Raw genomic sequence first — 15578 nt, forward strand, 5'->3', positions numbered from 1 at the left:
TCAGATTGGCTCTGCTCCGTGTTCCATGTGCTCGAGACTCTTCTAGTAACGGGATGTCATAACTAGGACTTTCACGAGTGCAGCAACCACAGGGCGCCTTGGACCAAGATCCTGGCCATGACCTGGCAGAGACGCCCTCCCTCCAATGACTGAAAAAACAAGAAAGTCCACCTCTTTTATAGTTTGCTTTCTCCCTGTCCCACAAGATCTGGTTCACCTGCATACACTAACTTCACCCTGTTGGTGTCTGGCCTTCCTTCTCCTTCAGCTCTTGTGTCTCTCAGGGGGGCAGCTCAAGGCGTTTTGGGGTGGGGAGTGATGCTCCACTCTGCTGCAGTGTCCCCAGGCAGCCTTCCTTGCCTCTGACTCCTAACCACTGTAGGCGCCCCCGCTTGCTGCTGCTGCTGCTAAGTCGCTTCAGTCGTATCCGCCTCCTAGCGACCCCATGGACTGCAGCCTACCAGGCTCCTCTGTCCATGGGATTTGCCAGGCAAGAGTACTGGAGTAGGTTGCCATTGCCTTCTCCTCCCGGTTGCTGACAAGCTCAAATCCCTGCATTTATTTCCAGATGCCCCCTACCACTGACTGAGCTGGGCTTCTACTCAATGATGGCTTTATTCCATAGGATGCGTAACTGCCACTGATCAGTTTAATTGAAGCATTTATTGAATAGGTTCTGGGCTTCCCAGGTGGCTCAGTGGTAAAGAACTCACCTAGCTAATGCAGGAGATACAGGTTCAATCCCCGAGTCGGGGAGATCCCCTGGAGAAGGAAATGGCAAACCACTCCAGTATTCTTGCCTGGGAAATCCCATGGACAGAGGAGCCTGGCGGGCTACAGTAGTCCATGGGGTCGCAAGCAGTTGGACATGACTGGGTGACTACGCACCAACTACACACCTCAGGAATGATCATAGTAATCATTTACATTTCAAACCCTGTTGTCTGAGGTTTCACATGGCCCAGGTCTCAGCACAGAATCACATTTAAAGAAGCACAAAATCAGCAACCAAAAGTAATAGAAAAGAAATGCAATTCCTTTTAAAGAATTCACCCACCTTCACCCTGCTCTAGGGCCCCTTTCTGTCACCCAGCCAAAGAGCCCTTCTCCCTCATCCCTTTCCTGTCCTTTTATTGCAAGCATCAGCAGAGCCTCCCTGCCAGCAGGTATGAACCCTTCTTAAACAGGAGACAAGAGAAAAAGAAAGTCCTCCAAGTAGGCAGAAGAAGGTTAGGAGGACCCCAATCAACTCTGTGATTTTTGTCCCATCCAAATGGGTATAGAAATCTTCTATTTTAAAAGCACGTTTCTCAGACTCACAGATTTAGAGAATAAACTTATAGTTCCTGGGCTGAGGGGAAGACTGTGGGGAAGGGATAGGGAGTTTGGGATGGCCATGTACACACTGCTACATTTAAGAAGGATAAGCAACTAGGACCCACTGTATAGCACAGGGAACCCTGCTCAATGTTGTGTGGCAGCCTGGATGGGAGGGGAGTTTGGGAGAGAATGGATACACATGTATGTATGGCTGGGTCCCTTTGCTGTTCACCTGTAATTATCACAACATTGTTAATCAGCTATACCCAATACAGAAAAAAAAAGAGTTAAAAAAAATAAAAGAACACCTGGTATACAGTAAAAATACTAAAAATTACAAAAACATTTCTATCTGTTGTCTTTGTTGTACCTCAAAGCTTTCTGAGGTGGGCAAAGGGAGGCTACCACTCCCATTTTGCAGCTAAGCAATCCTGTTAGTGGCTCGCTCAAAATAAAGCTAGGCAGTGAGTGATACAGAAGAGATTCCGGTAACTGCAGGCCTAACCACTGAGAAGCTGAGGGTTGGAATTCATCCCAGGCCCATTTGTTTCTAACACTCTGTGTTGCCTTTAGGGACGTGGGGGTTAAGAGGACGGGAAAGACAGAGTGAAAAGGCCCATCGCTATGGCTCCCAGACCGCCTCCCCTCCCGGGCACCTCCCACCCCACCTGCTCTGTGCCCCCTGACTCTGTACAGACCTGACTCAGGCTTCCTTGCGGGACTTGATAGGAATCTCACTCAATTTTGAAAGCTTTTTTCCAGCTTTATTGAGATACCAAAGTTGACATATAACATCGTATAATAAGTTTAAGGTATACAATGTATTGATTTGATAGGAATCTCATTTTCTTGTAACATTGTCTAGCTGCCGTCTTTTACTTTTTAGAAATCATTTCTTTCTTGGCTATGCTGGCTCTTTGTTGCTGCTCTGGGTTGTGCAGCGGCAGAGCACGGGCTTCTCTCGCTGCGGAGCACGGGCTCTAGGGCGCCAGGCTTCCGCACCTGTGGCTTGCTGGTTCTAGAGCACAGGCTCAATAGCTGTGGCTCACGGGTTTAGCAGCTCTGTGTCCTGTGGGATCTTCCTGGATCAGGGATCGAACCCACGTCTCCTGCATTGACAGGCAGATTCTTTACCACTGAGCCACCAGGGAAACCCTGCCTTTTTTCTCCTGATCACAACTCTCTTAGGAAGGAACTTGTCCGCCACCACCCTGTGGGAATGCCTGCTGTGGCCTCTGTTCTGGAGCCCCACACCACCACCTGCTGGGCCGTGGGCTGTCCCTGGATTCCTGGGGCTGAGACATCCCCGGTTCTCTGGAGTATGAGGTTTCTCTTTGCAGCCCCCTTCCCCACCACCCCCTCCCTCACAGGCCATCTGTCCCTGCACTGCCCACTCTCAGCCCTTTTAATAGCACCGTCCTTGGGGAGGATGGGTCTCCAGGGTGGTTTCGTAACAGACCTGGGTGAGGGCGGGGACATCCCAGTCCTGCCAAGGCGTTTAATTGAGTCGGGTATTCAGGGAGGTTGGAGGCAAAAGATGGAGGGATGAGTGTGCACACATCAGAAAGGATGGAAGAGAAAGTGGGGGAGGGGAGAGAGGACACCGTTCTAAAAATACAGCCCGTGTGCATTGTGTTAGCCGGTTTCCCTGGAAACCACTGGGAACAGAGAGCTCCAGGGTGGCACAAGGTGCGGGACCCGGGCGCCTGGGCGGGCAGGGGCCTTCCTGCCTGGTCTCTCCATGCTGGGGACTAGGCTCTGCCAGGGGTGGCGGCACAGAGCTGGATTAACTTTCCAGCAGGCTTGGGTGGCCAGCAGTGCCCAGCCCAGCCTTAGCGCATCTCAACCCCAGACTAGACTGAGGTGGGGACCACCACGCAATCACAAGGCACCATATTGACAGCATTCTGAGGGCTAATGCTTCCTGCTTCTGATAGCATGGAAGGAAGCCCAGGGGAGGTCTGGAGCTGCAACCTGGTCTCAGGACCGCCCACAGGAAATGAGTTCCAGCCGATGTCCTTGGGTCCAGGCAACCACTGTGCCCACTCCCCATTACTAGGGCTTCTATAGGGAGAAGCCAAAGGAGCAAGGGTGGGCAAGGATGGGGGGCACCTTCTTGACCAACCAGCTAGTGGGATGGTCAGCCTTTCAGGGCAGAAAGGAAAGTCTGACGGCTTCACCTTTAAGAAAGACTGATAACAGAATTGGGAAGGAAGGAGAGGGGAGGGAGGGAGGCTGGGAAGAATAGGAAGCTAGCCGTCCTTCCAGGACAGACAGTGTTACAGAACCAGCATGGGGCTAGATGAGGAATCCAAAGACTCCATTTCCAGGCCTGGCCCCATCTGGGCTTGCCATGGAACTTCTCTGAGCTTTGGTTATCTTGTCGCATTTCCCATCAGGGTGAAATCTAACAACACAGGAAAGTGCCTTGGGAGCCGTGGAGTGCTTTGTCAGAATAAAGAATTGTTAATGATCTTCAGGTAGTCTTTCTTAATGGTTTTTTTTTCTCCCTGCCTTCAGACTGTAGGCGCTAGTTTTCTGTCCTTCACTCTGGGATAATACCTGTTAACTTTATAAAAAGCCTTCCAGGCTGTTGTTGTTGTTGTTGTTGTTGTTTGGTGAAACTATTCATATTTCTCATAATTTGGATAATATTGTATGTGTTATAACTTCTTTTTAAAAATCTATTATAACACAAGCATTTTCTCACGTTATTAAATAATCTTACAAGTCATTGTCTTCCCTATTTGTGGACACTTGGCTCCTTTTGTTTAGTTTTTTTTTTTTCTTCCCCTATTATAAATGGCACTGGGGTGAGCTTTCTTAGAGATAAATCATTAGATGCTAGTTTTCCTAAGGAAAGCATATGGTTTCCTTAGGAAATTTCTCCCAGGGAGAGGACTGCTGAGTCCAAGAGTAAGAACCTTTTAAATGATTTTAATTCAGTTCTATAAAACTGCCCTTCAGAAAGACGTACCAATTGATACACTCACAGCAGTATAAGGAAAGTGCCCATTTTGGTGCATCTTTGCCAGTGCCGCAAACCGTACCAATTCCATTAGCCAAAAAAAATATATATCTTTGATGTCTAGTGCGCTTTAATATTTCCCCCTGTATTTATTGGCTAATTGTAATTCTTTTATGAGTTCTCAGCTCGTATCCCTGACTAGCGTTTCTCTTGGTGCATTCTTATTTATGCCATCCTACAGTCCCAGCGAAGAATGGTGGTGCCAGGCTAGACGGATTGTGGGGTCTTGGCACCCTTTCTGTCTGCCTTTCCCCCAACACTGGATCCTCCAGACACACACATGTGTACATATGACCCTTCCTCTCCTGGGGCTCAGAGGCCCAGTGTCTCCCCAGAACCTGCAGCCACTAGGCCTGGGCCCCTCCGCCTGGTGGCTGTGGTTGAGGGGTCACGGTGTCCCCCTCCCTGCTGGTGGTGTGTCGTGACTGGCACCCCTTCCTGCAGTGTCACACTGCCAGCCCCCTGCCCTCTCAGAGCCCCCCTCACCCAGGCTTGTCCTAAGCACTGAGCTCAGCTCAGCTCCGTGTCCCCCAGACCCCACTGTCCACTTCTGAACACCGGGGGCTTCCCCACACGTGGTCCCCCTGCTTCTTAATCAATGGAATTCACTTGAAGTTGTTTCAAGGGTCATCGTTTATCGTGTCGCTTTGTTTTTCCTTTTTTCTTCTCTCCTTTTCCTTCCTCCCTTCTTTTCTTCCCTTTTCGCCCCTTCTTCCGTTTTTGCCCCTTCTTCCTTTCTTCGGGTGCTTGGGGGAACGTGTTTTAAGAACAAATAATGTAATGACCTCCCCTGAGCCTTGCTGCCCGGGTGAAGCGCTGAGCTGGGCCTGCTCTTGGGGACCGCGATCCGGGGATGGAGCGGAGCGGTCGGGTGGGGCCTGGTGCCCCTGTCCCAGTGCGCGGTGGCGCTGTCCTCTCCGCCGGGCTGAGACGTCCCCGCCGCACCAGGCCCTAACCCCCTCGCCCTCCCTTCCCAGGGCTCCTGCTCCACGACGTGACCATGGCCGGCCTGCAGGAGCTGCGATTCCCCGAGGAGAAGCCCCTGCTCCGGGGCCAGGACGCCGCGGAGCTGGTGAGTGAGTAGTCGCGCCTTCGCGGTCCTGGGGGCGGAGGGCGCCACCTCGTGGCTAAGAAGGAAACTGCGCGCCTTTTCTCTGGTCTGACGGCAAGCAGCTGGCCGTCCAGTCTGGCCGATGGCAAGGAGCTGACCCTCCGAACCGCGACGCAAGCCAAGCGCCAGGAATCCTCAGGCCATCCTGGGAAGCCTTGTCCCTGCCGGGAGAGGGTTCCGCCCGGGCTGAGCGCCCACGCATCTAACATCCAGCCAGCCTCGCTGGGGCTTTGGCTGTCTTTGAGGCAGGGAGGCTTTTTAGAAGTTATTCTCATTTCGGTGATGAGAGAACTGAGGCACAGAAAGGGTAACTCACTTGGCCAGGGGCACACAGCTATCAGGGAGTGAGGTCGTATTCAACCCCTGGTCCTGGGCGGCCTTTGGACCCCAACAGGGTCCCCGCTGGCCGGTGCTCCTCCAGCAGCAGACCCAGGCTTCCCACCTCGCTCAACCCCCTCAGGCAGGCAGCTTCTCTTTTCTCCTCACAAGCCTCTGAGATAGGTGGGCAGGCGTTACCAGCAGAGCCCCAAGGAGCAGTGGGCCCAAGGCACTGGAGGTTGCTATTTCACCCGAAAGGGCCCTCATCAGGACCCCAGACATCAGATTCCAGAATTAATTCTGCCCGCACTTTCTAGTAATGGTCACTTCCAGCATGCCTCCCCTTTCCCTCCCTGCAAGGAAAGCCTGGGGGTCCACTGCTTGTGGAATTCTGGGGCAGCATAGCCGCAGCTGTGTGCTGGTTATGCTGCCAGGCCCCCTCACTTTGCAGATGGGGAAGCCGGGAGCCCAGTCCCTGGGTGCTCAGCACACCCCCTTTCTGCCCTGCCCCACCTCCTGCAGCCTCCCTCCAGAAGGAGGTGAGCCCCAGAGCTGCTGAGCACCGTGTGTGGGGACAGAGTGGCTGTGCAGGCCCCAGGGGGGCCAGCCACATGAGGCTGGCAGTCCTGCCCCAGAGAAGGGCACATTTTAAAATTTTTATTTTTAACTGGAGGATAATTGCTTTAGGTGTTGGGTTGGTTTCTGCCATACGACATGGACGGGACATAAATATACATGTATTCCCTCTCTGCCCCCATGCCTGGGTGCATGCTCAGCCATTCAGTCGTGTCTAACTCTATGGACTGGAGCCTTCCAGGTTCTTCTGTCCTTGGGATTTCCCAAGCATGACTACTGGAGTGGGTTGCCATTTCCTACTCCATGAGATCTTCCTGACCCAGGGATCGAACCTGCATCTCTTGCATCTCCTGCATTGGCAGGCAGATTTACACTAGTGCCACCTGGGAAACTCTCCTGCCTCCCCCACCCCATCTCTAAGACAGAACCTTCAGCTAACTTCTAAGGCCTGATTGCCTGAGGGCAGCCCCCAGCAATGGTCAGGAAACACTGGTGAGCTGGACACTGTAGACTTTTTTTAAATTAATTTATTTTTAATTGAAGGATAATTGCTTTACAGTATTGAGTTGGTTTCTGCCAAACATCAACATGAATCAGCCATAGGTATACATGTGTCCCCTCCCTCTTGAACCTTCCACCCACCTCCCTCCCCAGCCCACCCCTCTAGGTTGTAGCAGAGCCCTGGTCTGAGTTTGCTGAGTCATACAGCAAATTCCCATTGGCTATCTATTTGACACGGGCTTCCGTGGTGGCTCAGACAGTAAAGAATCTGCCTGCAATGCGGGATACCTGGGTTCGATCCCTAGGTTGGGAAGATCCCCTGGAGGAGGACATCGCAACCCACTCCAGTATTCCCGCCTGGAGAACCCCATGGACAGAGGAGTCTGGTGGGCTACAGTCCATGGGGTCTCAAAGAGTTGGAGAGGACTGAGCGACTAAGCACACTCAGCTATTTTACATATGGTAATGTATGTTTCCATGTTACTCTCTCCATACAGTCCACCCTCTCCTGGACACAGTAGATTCTTGACTCTGATTCCACTCCCTCCCTGTTCCAAGCCCCCGTCGTCTCCTCCGGGTGCTCCATGCCAGTACAGGATATGCATCTGTGTGTGGCAAAGAGAGCTGAGGGCACCTTGACCTCACATGTTCTCTTCCACTCCTCCCCTTGGCAGGGCACCCCAGGAGATGCCCCCACACCCCTTCTTTTTGCTTGGAGAAGCCACCCCACTGGTCTCCCTACTCTGTCCACCTTTTAAACTCCATCATGTCCTTCCTGGCATTCTAATATGCTCCATGCCCTTGTTCCAGCCCTTTGTGAGTCCTGCCCTTGGGCTTGGTAAGTCACCCTTGAATCCTAATTATAAATTTCCCTTTTTGCTTAGGCTGACAAGATTTGATTTCTATTACTGGCCACCATCCCTCCCGAGGCCTGTTTTTAACTATTGTTCTTGGCTTTGGTAAGGGACTTGGGTAAATTTATCCTTTTTTGCATACACCAAAAAATAAATAAGACATACCCTGTCATTTTCCGCATTGTTGCCCAGCGGCTGCCGTTGCTCTCAGAGTTACAGCCACAGTCCTTCCCTGGGACCAGCATATGCTCTGTACCACCCCCAACCTCCCCCCGCCCCACTCCTCTCCTGTCTCTTGGGCTCATTGTTCTTCTATGAGCCAGCTGATCATCTTCCCAGCTGTTCCCTCTGCCTGGGATATTCTGGCTGCAGAATTTGCAGAGCTGGCCCTTCATTTTATTCGGGCTCTGCTCAAATGCCCCCTCCTCAGAAAGGCCTTCTCTGACCACAGGGTCTAATACTGATCCCCTGCACACCCTCCAGGCCTGGCCCTCGCCACTCTTGGGCCTTACCCCGCAGGCTCCTGGGGGCAGAGACCCTGTCCGTTTTGTTCCCTGATCCCCCCAGTTCCCAGCACAGCACCTGGTACCCAGTAGGCGCTCAGTAAAGACTTGGGCCAGGTGGAAGCTGTAGACTGTGATGTGGTTCAGAAGAAAGAAGTTTTCTAGAACTCTCTGTAAAGTTCCTCCTGCCCACAAACAGCCTGTCTTTCTAGGCATGCAGGCAGAGACCGGCCTTCTTGTGAGGGCATGATGGTGGCTCTCAAGGACCCCTGCACCCACCACCAGGGCTCAGGGCCAGGGGGGCTGCCTGCTGACACAGGGTGTGCAGCTGTGGGTGGTACAGAGAGATGAGGGCACCGTGGCCTCACACGTTCTATGCGTCTCTCCCACTCCTCGCCTTGGCAGGACACCCCAGGAGATGCCCCACACCCCTTCTCTGCCCAGTCTGGCCTGACACATTGCTGCCCCTTCCTTCCCTGGTCGGAGTCCCTCTGACCAGCCCCTGGGCTCTGCCTTCTTCCTGCTGCCCTTGGTGTCTCCCCTCATCCCACCTGGACCTGAATATGCCTGTACCCCCAACCCCTCCCACCCACGAGGGTCCGTGTCTGTTCTCCTCCGAGGCTGCAAATCCCCAGCTCAGTTTCTCCCCTTTCTGCAGTGGACCTGGTCACTGGTCACTGGTCACATCTGCTTATGAGTGGCCTCAACCCCCTACCCCCCAGATCCTCCTCCGTGCACCCAGCATGGCCTTCCCAGGTTTCAGTGACAGCTGGTACAGTCCTGCCTGCCTTGCTCTTGGCCTCTTTCCCAGGCGGTTACATCCACAGAGTCCCCCTGTCCAGCTACATGGGATGACAGTACCTGTCCCCTGTCCTTTTGCACTTTTTAAAATCTTTCGCCACCTGCCAGGTGTAAATTCCCTGGGTCTACTGAGGAGTGAATGCGTCCATGTGATCACCCACCATCCCTCCACTGTTTGAGACTCTGAAGTCGTTGCTTGCTGTGTCCGGGGCTCCGTACCTGCATCCCCACCTGGATCTCCTTAGGCTGCTCCTGGGCCTCCTCGCCTCCCCCCATCTGGGCCCTCTCTCCCACCTGTCTTCCTCGAAATGGTCGTGTGGTTCCTCCCAGCCTCCGGCATCTCCAGATTGGCTTGTGTTATTCCTGCTGTTTCTTGGTTTGGGGTCCTGCCCCTTCCCTTGAAAATCTCCTGCATGCATCTCTTTCCCTGCCCACCCCCCTTGCCGGGCCAGGTCTTCTGGTGACAAAATTCGTGAATATCCAGCCTCCTTCCTTTCCCCCAGGGCCCCGCCCCCTTCCTCGGAGGGTCCAGGAGTGGCCGCCTCTGTGTTCTCCTCCCCTCCCCATGCAGAGAAAGCGCCCCGGCCCTGGGGGAACAGGAGGGGAAGGACGGCCGTTGTTGATGTCACCTGAGACAGGTGAAAGCCTCTTGGTCTCCTTTTTGGTGTGAGAGCCTCTAGTCCCTTCTGATTCTGTCTGCCACGCCTCCACTCCAGCTGCCAGAATGCAGGTGGATGGACTTCGCGTTTTGAGAGGAGAACATCAGCGTCGCTGGTTTGCGCTCTTTCCCTCCCTTCCCTGTGAAGCGGGCTCATTTCCTTCTTGTTGCGCTCGGGGGCCCTGCCCTTCTCTTGCTGTCCTCCCATGACATCCTGGTTCTAGTCTGTCTCCTTTGTCCACATGGTTACCCGGCAGCCTCTGTAGCACCCAGAGCCCAGTGCAGGGGTGCCAGGACGGAATGACTGCTCTCCCTGCCCTCAGTCAAGCCTCACGGACACAGGCTCGGAGGCTAAGCCACCTGCCCACAGCGAGCAGAGGGGAGCAGCGAGGGTTCTCGGCAGACACGAGAGAAGGCAGAGCAGAGGCCCCAGATCTCTGCTCTTCCTGGATATGTGGGATCCCGCCCGCCATGAGGTTTCATTCCCCAGACAGCGTCCCAGAGAGGGTGCAGATTGTCCAGGGGCCTGCAGGCTGCATCAGGGAGAGCCTGGCAACTCAGACACAGGGGGTTCGGGCTCCCACTCCGCTCTCCACCTCCGCCACCTTTTAAGCACTGGGTATATCTGAACCCTGCTCCCCTCCTTGTGACGTCAGACTTGTTCACCCGGGGCTGCTTGAGGAGCCTGGTCCATGCCAGGCTTGATGCTGAGAGCTGAGCCAGACATGGTCCACCCCCTCTGGGTACCTACAGTCCAGTGGGAAGAACAGGTACCAATCAGATGGGCACACCATCAGCAGAAATGAGCCGGAAAGCCAGCCTTTGAGAGGCGGGTCTGAAAAGGTGGGGGCAGCTATGGCACAAGCCCAGGCGCCGCCTTTGTGCAGATCAGCGAAGCCCACTTCTCCCTCAGGGTGTGGGGCTCGGCTTCCCCATCCTCACAGTGGCTGTGACAGTCAGGCCCTCATCCCCCAGCCTCTGAGCTTGTGCCCCGATGGTCGCCCTTGAAAACCATCTGAGGGGCCAATGGGCAGAGTGATGAACAGCAAGAATTTGGGGTCAGAGATTGTTCCGTCACTTTCTCGCCGTGTGATTCAGCCTCTCTGAGCCTCAGCCTTCTCACCTGCAAAGTGAAAATCTTCACATTTTAAACTAATAGGTAAAAAAAACACTAGGAGGTAAAAATCCATGTGTGTAGCTGCTCGTAGCTTCATCTGTCACATACTTAATGGCTTGAAACCTGGTGCATGGAAAGCCCTGGGTCACTTTTGTTCACATTAAGATAGACTAGGGAGGGACTTCCCTGGCGGTTTAATGGTTAAGACTCTACACTTCCACTGCAAGGGATGTGGGTTCAATCCCTGGCCTAGGAACTAAGATCCTGCATGCTGCAAGGCTCAGCAAAAAAAAAAAAAAAAAAAAGATGGGAACAGCAAGTGATACTGCTCAAGGCAGAGCCCCTTCGGGTCACCCTTCCCTGCCCGGCCAGCCTGGGGCCTAACGAACCACCCTTCTCTGTTTGCCCTCCTGTAGGAGAACTCTGACTCCTTCCTCTTGGCTGTGGACACAGACTGGAAGGTAGGTCCCCACTCAGCTTCCCCAGATAGGGGACCGACTGCTGGCCGCAACCCCCTCCCCGACCCAGCCTGTTTCAGACGACGGTCACAGCCCTTTTGAGTGCCCTCAGCCTGAAGCCACAGGGACTGGGCACCTGGCAGCCTTCAGAACCATCCCTGCTGCTCACAGCGGCTTTGCCTGGCCCCCTACCCCATGGAGAAATGCCCCCTCCCTCCCTGAACAGGACAGGAGAAGGCGGGGAGGTCTGGGGGAGTGAGGATGCTGTCATCTGAATCAGCACTTTCCTCCTGTGAAAGCCAGGTTGATGCTCCTAATAGCTCTTGTTTCCATGGCAGCAGTTGCTCGGGACAACCATGTCCTCTTCAGTTTGATGCCAGCTTCCCTGGGAAAACTGAAATCAGTCTTTGTGTTTATTCCTCCACATGATGATTTCTGATTTCGCTCACTTGGCCCGCCATTTCCCCCCTGTGAGTCCCAAGATGGCCATTTATTTCTGGGTCTCGGAGAACACGCGATAGCAGACAGAATGGGAGCCTCACGGGGTTACAGGGTCCCCATTGGCCATTAAAACCTATTGACCAAAGTCAGACCTTTCTGGGACCTTCCTCCTGCCTGGCGGGAGCTAGCCCTCAGGCCACCATCCAATTTAGGTCAGTCTCCCAGCCCCATGACAGCCTCGGCCTCGTGGTCTGGACGCAGGGGTGACGTGGGAGGTGGAGCGGCCTGCAGACTCCTCCCCCAGGAGCACGGCTCTGCAGCGAGGCTCTGAGAATGTGGGTCTGAGCCAGGCTTTGGACCCTGGGTCACGTGCCCCTTCAAGGACACAACGGAGGCGTCAGAGCAGCACCTGGGCACATGCTCCCGTCTGCTGGGAGCTCCAACTCCGATCACAAAGGCCTCTGCTACTAGGGAGGACAGGATGGGACCTGGGGGAGTGGGGATCCAGGAGCCAGTGGCAGGGGAGGGATGTGTCCACAAGGTAGCCTAGGCCAGCCAGAGTGCCCTTTGTCCTCCTTGCTCCAAGTGAGGGCTGAGGAGTGTGAACACACAGCCCCTTTCCTGTGTGAGGGACTACTGAAATAAAATCCAGGGCAATGAGCCGCTGCCTGACCCTGAGTGGGACTCCTCAGATGCCAATGGTGCTGCCAGCCCCCAAAACACACACACCCTGGGAGGTGGATTGGCGGGTGAAAGGTGACAGAATCCTGGAGTCCTCTGCACCCATATACCGGGCCCAGGCTAGGGTGGGTCACCCCATGTGTGTGAGACCCTGGTTCTCAAGATCTTTGCTTGGTAGAGGGCAGCATGTATTAAAAAGCACCTTACTCTCTGCTCTGGTTACTCCACACAGGTTGCTTTTTGTTAAGTAAAGCAGCTGCCAGGATGGTCCTTATCTGGGCCAAGGATTTTATCCTGTTCAGTCCCTGGCCTCAGGGGGCCCAGCTAGTGGGGGAGGCAGAAGGACCTGGTCCAAGTTGTGACCCTGCCATGTGACCACCAGCACAGCTTACTACCTCATTCGTAGATCAAACCTGGAGGTCAAGTTTGAGGCAGCTCAGACCCCGGGTGTTTGTAGGCTTGATGATGGTGCCCTCGTCCCTGGGCTGACTGTGACTAGCGGCCTCCGTGCAGCCCCTGGCTCTGAGCCCTCTGGCTGTGTGATGTTGGGCAGGACCTCTCTGTGCTTCATTTTCCTTGTTCCTAAAGTGGATGTTCAGAGGACAAAATAAGGTAACATAGCAAAGCATTTAGATAGGAGTCTGGCACGCTAGAGAACTAAGGCACTAAGCATTTACAACTCTTAATAATGTGACCCCACGGGACTTCGCTGGTGGTCCATTGGTTAAGATTCCGCCTTCCAGTGCAGGGGGCTGGGGTTCAATCCCTGGTCAGGGAAATAAGGTCCCATGTGCCTCAGGGTGTGGCCAAAATTTTTAAAAATAATAAAAGATAATAATAATGTGAGGTACTGGTAAGCTCCACTGCTTCCTCGCTGAGTGGGAGAATTTACTTCGCTGTGCTTCAGATTCTTCATCCTTTCTCATATATGGTCTTGTGAAGATTATGTATTATCCTTGGCAGCTACTTATGTAAGCAGCTACTCTGCTGTTCTCCCATTTAAGATATGATGGCTCAGAGTAGTTGACTTACTTGCCAGAGGTCACACAGCAGAGACTAGCAAGGTTTGGCTCCCAGGACCTGAGCCTGCCTTGTTCAGCCCCAACAACTGTATAACCTCCAGGGAAGAGACCCACAGTTCGGAAAGGCACACAAATTACCGCATTTCTCCCCTGGGCAGGCCTGGGGTTGGGTCTGTAGTGATGTATGTAGCTTCTTATCATCCTCCTAGGAGCTGTGAGGAAGGCACAATTCTTGTTTGATAGTTGAAGAGACTAAGGCACAGAGGAGTGAAAAAAATCTTGTCCGAGGTCACGCAGCTAGTGGATGAGAAAGTTGAGACTTTGACTCAAGTCTGGGGATTTGAAGCCATTGAGCTGAGCAGAATTGGGGGGTCATGGCTTGCAGTGGCTAGTATTTAAGGTCACCTAGGCCCAAGGGTGAAGAAGGCCACTCAGAGGTTCAGGTGGGCATAAGATTGGATGGGGACCGTGGAACAGGGAACATGGGCAGGACATGCGGTGCTGGGGGACTCCCGTTCCAGGCCCTGGCTGCCCTTGGAGTGCACAGGCCCCCGCATTCTGCACCAGGCCCACATGGCAAGAGGTCAGAAAGGGGCAGGGAAGTTATTGATGCTCGCTCCCTGCAGGCAGAGGACGTGGCCTGGAATAGCATAGAGGATGGGTGCTGACCAGGTCACCAGGCACCCAGAGACGGGGAGGTAACTGCCTTTCCCCAGGGCAGCTGGCCAGCATGCACGGCTGTCCATACAAGCTGGGGCGAGTGGCAGGTTCCTTCACCAAAGCGACAGAATGGGGGCACAGGTGCCCGCCCCCTCTTTGTTGCTCCTGCTTCCCTCAGTCCTTGGGCTCCCTCCTCTGTGCCCCTCCCTGGCCTATATCCTCTCCTCCTCTGTTCTTTGCCTCCTGCATCTCATCTGAGTGCCCTGCCTGCCTGTCTCCAGCCAGCTCTTCACCCACATCCTGAGCCACGTAACCCCCAGCACCTGTCCTGCTCCCCAGAGACTCGAGAGCCAAGCCCCAGGCTGGGTGACCCCAGAAAAGAAGGCTGGCTGTGGCTATGGGGAGACCGGCGTGTCCATGTGGACAAGCTGCCCCGCCCCCGTTCCACCTCCTCTCTCTCCAGGGGGACTCTGGCCTGGGTGCAGGATGAGGGTGCGGGAGGACAGAGCTGGTGTATGCCCACCACATCCCTGGTCCCGAAATCTCTCCAGGCCCCCTGACCCCAGAACCCTCATTTCCCTTCTCCAGTGGGCAGGCACTGGGCAGACATGTGGGCAGATTGGGGAATGCCCAAGGGGAGACCCTGGGGGTGGAGGAGGAGCAGCCTCCTGGAGTAGAGTCACAGCCCAAGTTGCCGCAGGCAGCAGTGACTCCCCACACCTCTCCAGGTGACAGGATCCAGGCCTTCCTGATGTGGAGGCTGGGCTTGGGAGCCGCTCAGGCTCTCCCTGCTCCCAGGGTATGAGTCAAGGGCTGTGCTGTCTAGGGCACCCTGGCCTGCTCTGCTGCGAGAGGCTAATCTGTACCTGCCACCGGGCGCACCTATACATGTGGCCTCTCATCTTTCGTCTTTCGGGACCCGGTGTGCAGCTGCGGTTCCCAGCCTCTGTGCGGGGCGGGGGTGGGTGGGGGGGTGAGTGGGTTGCCGGAGCTGGGGACCATCCTGACTGATGTGTTGCTGAGGGTGGGAGGAGCAGAAGCCGGTGAGCGAGGACCTTGGAAGCCAATCGGAACCAAGTTTTGTCTCCTGAAAGCCAATCCAGGAGCAGGGGCTCCGGGTGAGCGAGTGGCTGCTCACAAACCCCGCAGGGAGGAGGGGCCAGGCCAGGCCAGGCAGCTCCCCATATAAATGGCCGGCGAGCTGGGGCCCCACCATAGAGCCGCTGGTCTCCCACCTGCGCAGCCCCCTCCCTCTGGACTCGGGTGACTCAGGCCTTTGTTTGCCCTTCCTGGTCGAGGCGGGTGGCCTCCCTCGGCAAGATGCCGGAGTGCTGGGATGGGGTGAGTGAGGACTCTGGGGACCGCGAGGTCAGCGGGGAGGCGGGGGCATGCTCTGCCTCTGTCCCGCGGTGCTTCTGCCTTCAGTTGGCGCACCCTGGGGGTCACAAGGCAAGATCAGCGGGTCCCAGGCTTCCTGGTGACCCTGGTCCGCTGCGTGCTTGGGAGGAAATGTTGGTGGGTCCGCGGGG

The 15578-nt window shown here is 54.9% G+C and overlaps 1 protein-coding gene across 5 annotated transcripts in view; it reads left to right on the forward strand.

The window, feature by feature from the left end:
* Positions 1 to 15578, forward strand: part of NDRG4 (NDRG family member 4) — a 42531-nt gene that overhangs the window by 13765 nt on the left and 13188 nt on the right. For 3 of the 5 annotated variants that reach the window (XM_018062073.1, XM_018062070.1, XM_018062069.1), the window contains exons 2-3: positions 5326 to 5420; positions 11204 to 11248. In XM_018062073.1, coding sequence (XP_017917562.1) covers positions 5349 to 5420; positions 11204 to 11248 — 117 coding nt within the window. In that variant the 5' untranslated portion in view covers positions 5326 to 5348. Of the gene's footprint in view, positions 1 to 5325; positions 5421 to 11203; positions 11249 to 15238; positions 15391 to 15578 lie in introns of those variants that run through there. The other 2 variants (XM_018062071.1, XM_018062072.1) reach the window with 1 other exon arrangement.

The sequence above is a fragment of the Capra hircus genome, chromosome 18 (assembly GCF_001704415.2).
Source record: "Capra hircus breed San Clemente chromosome 18, ASM170441v1, whole genome shotgun sequence".
Lineage (NCBI taxonomy): Eukaryota > Metazoa > Chordata > Mammalia > Artiodactyla > Bovidae > Capra > Capra hircus.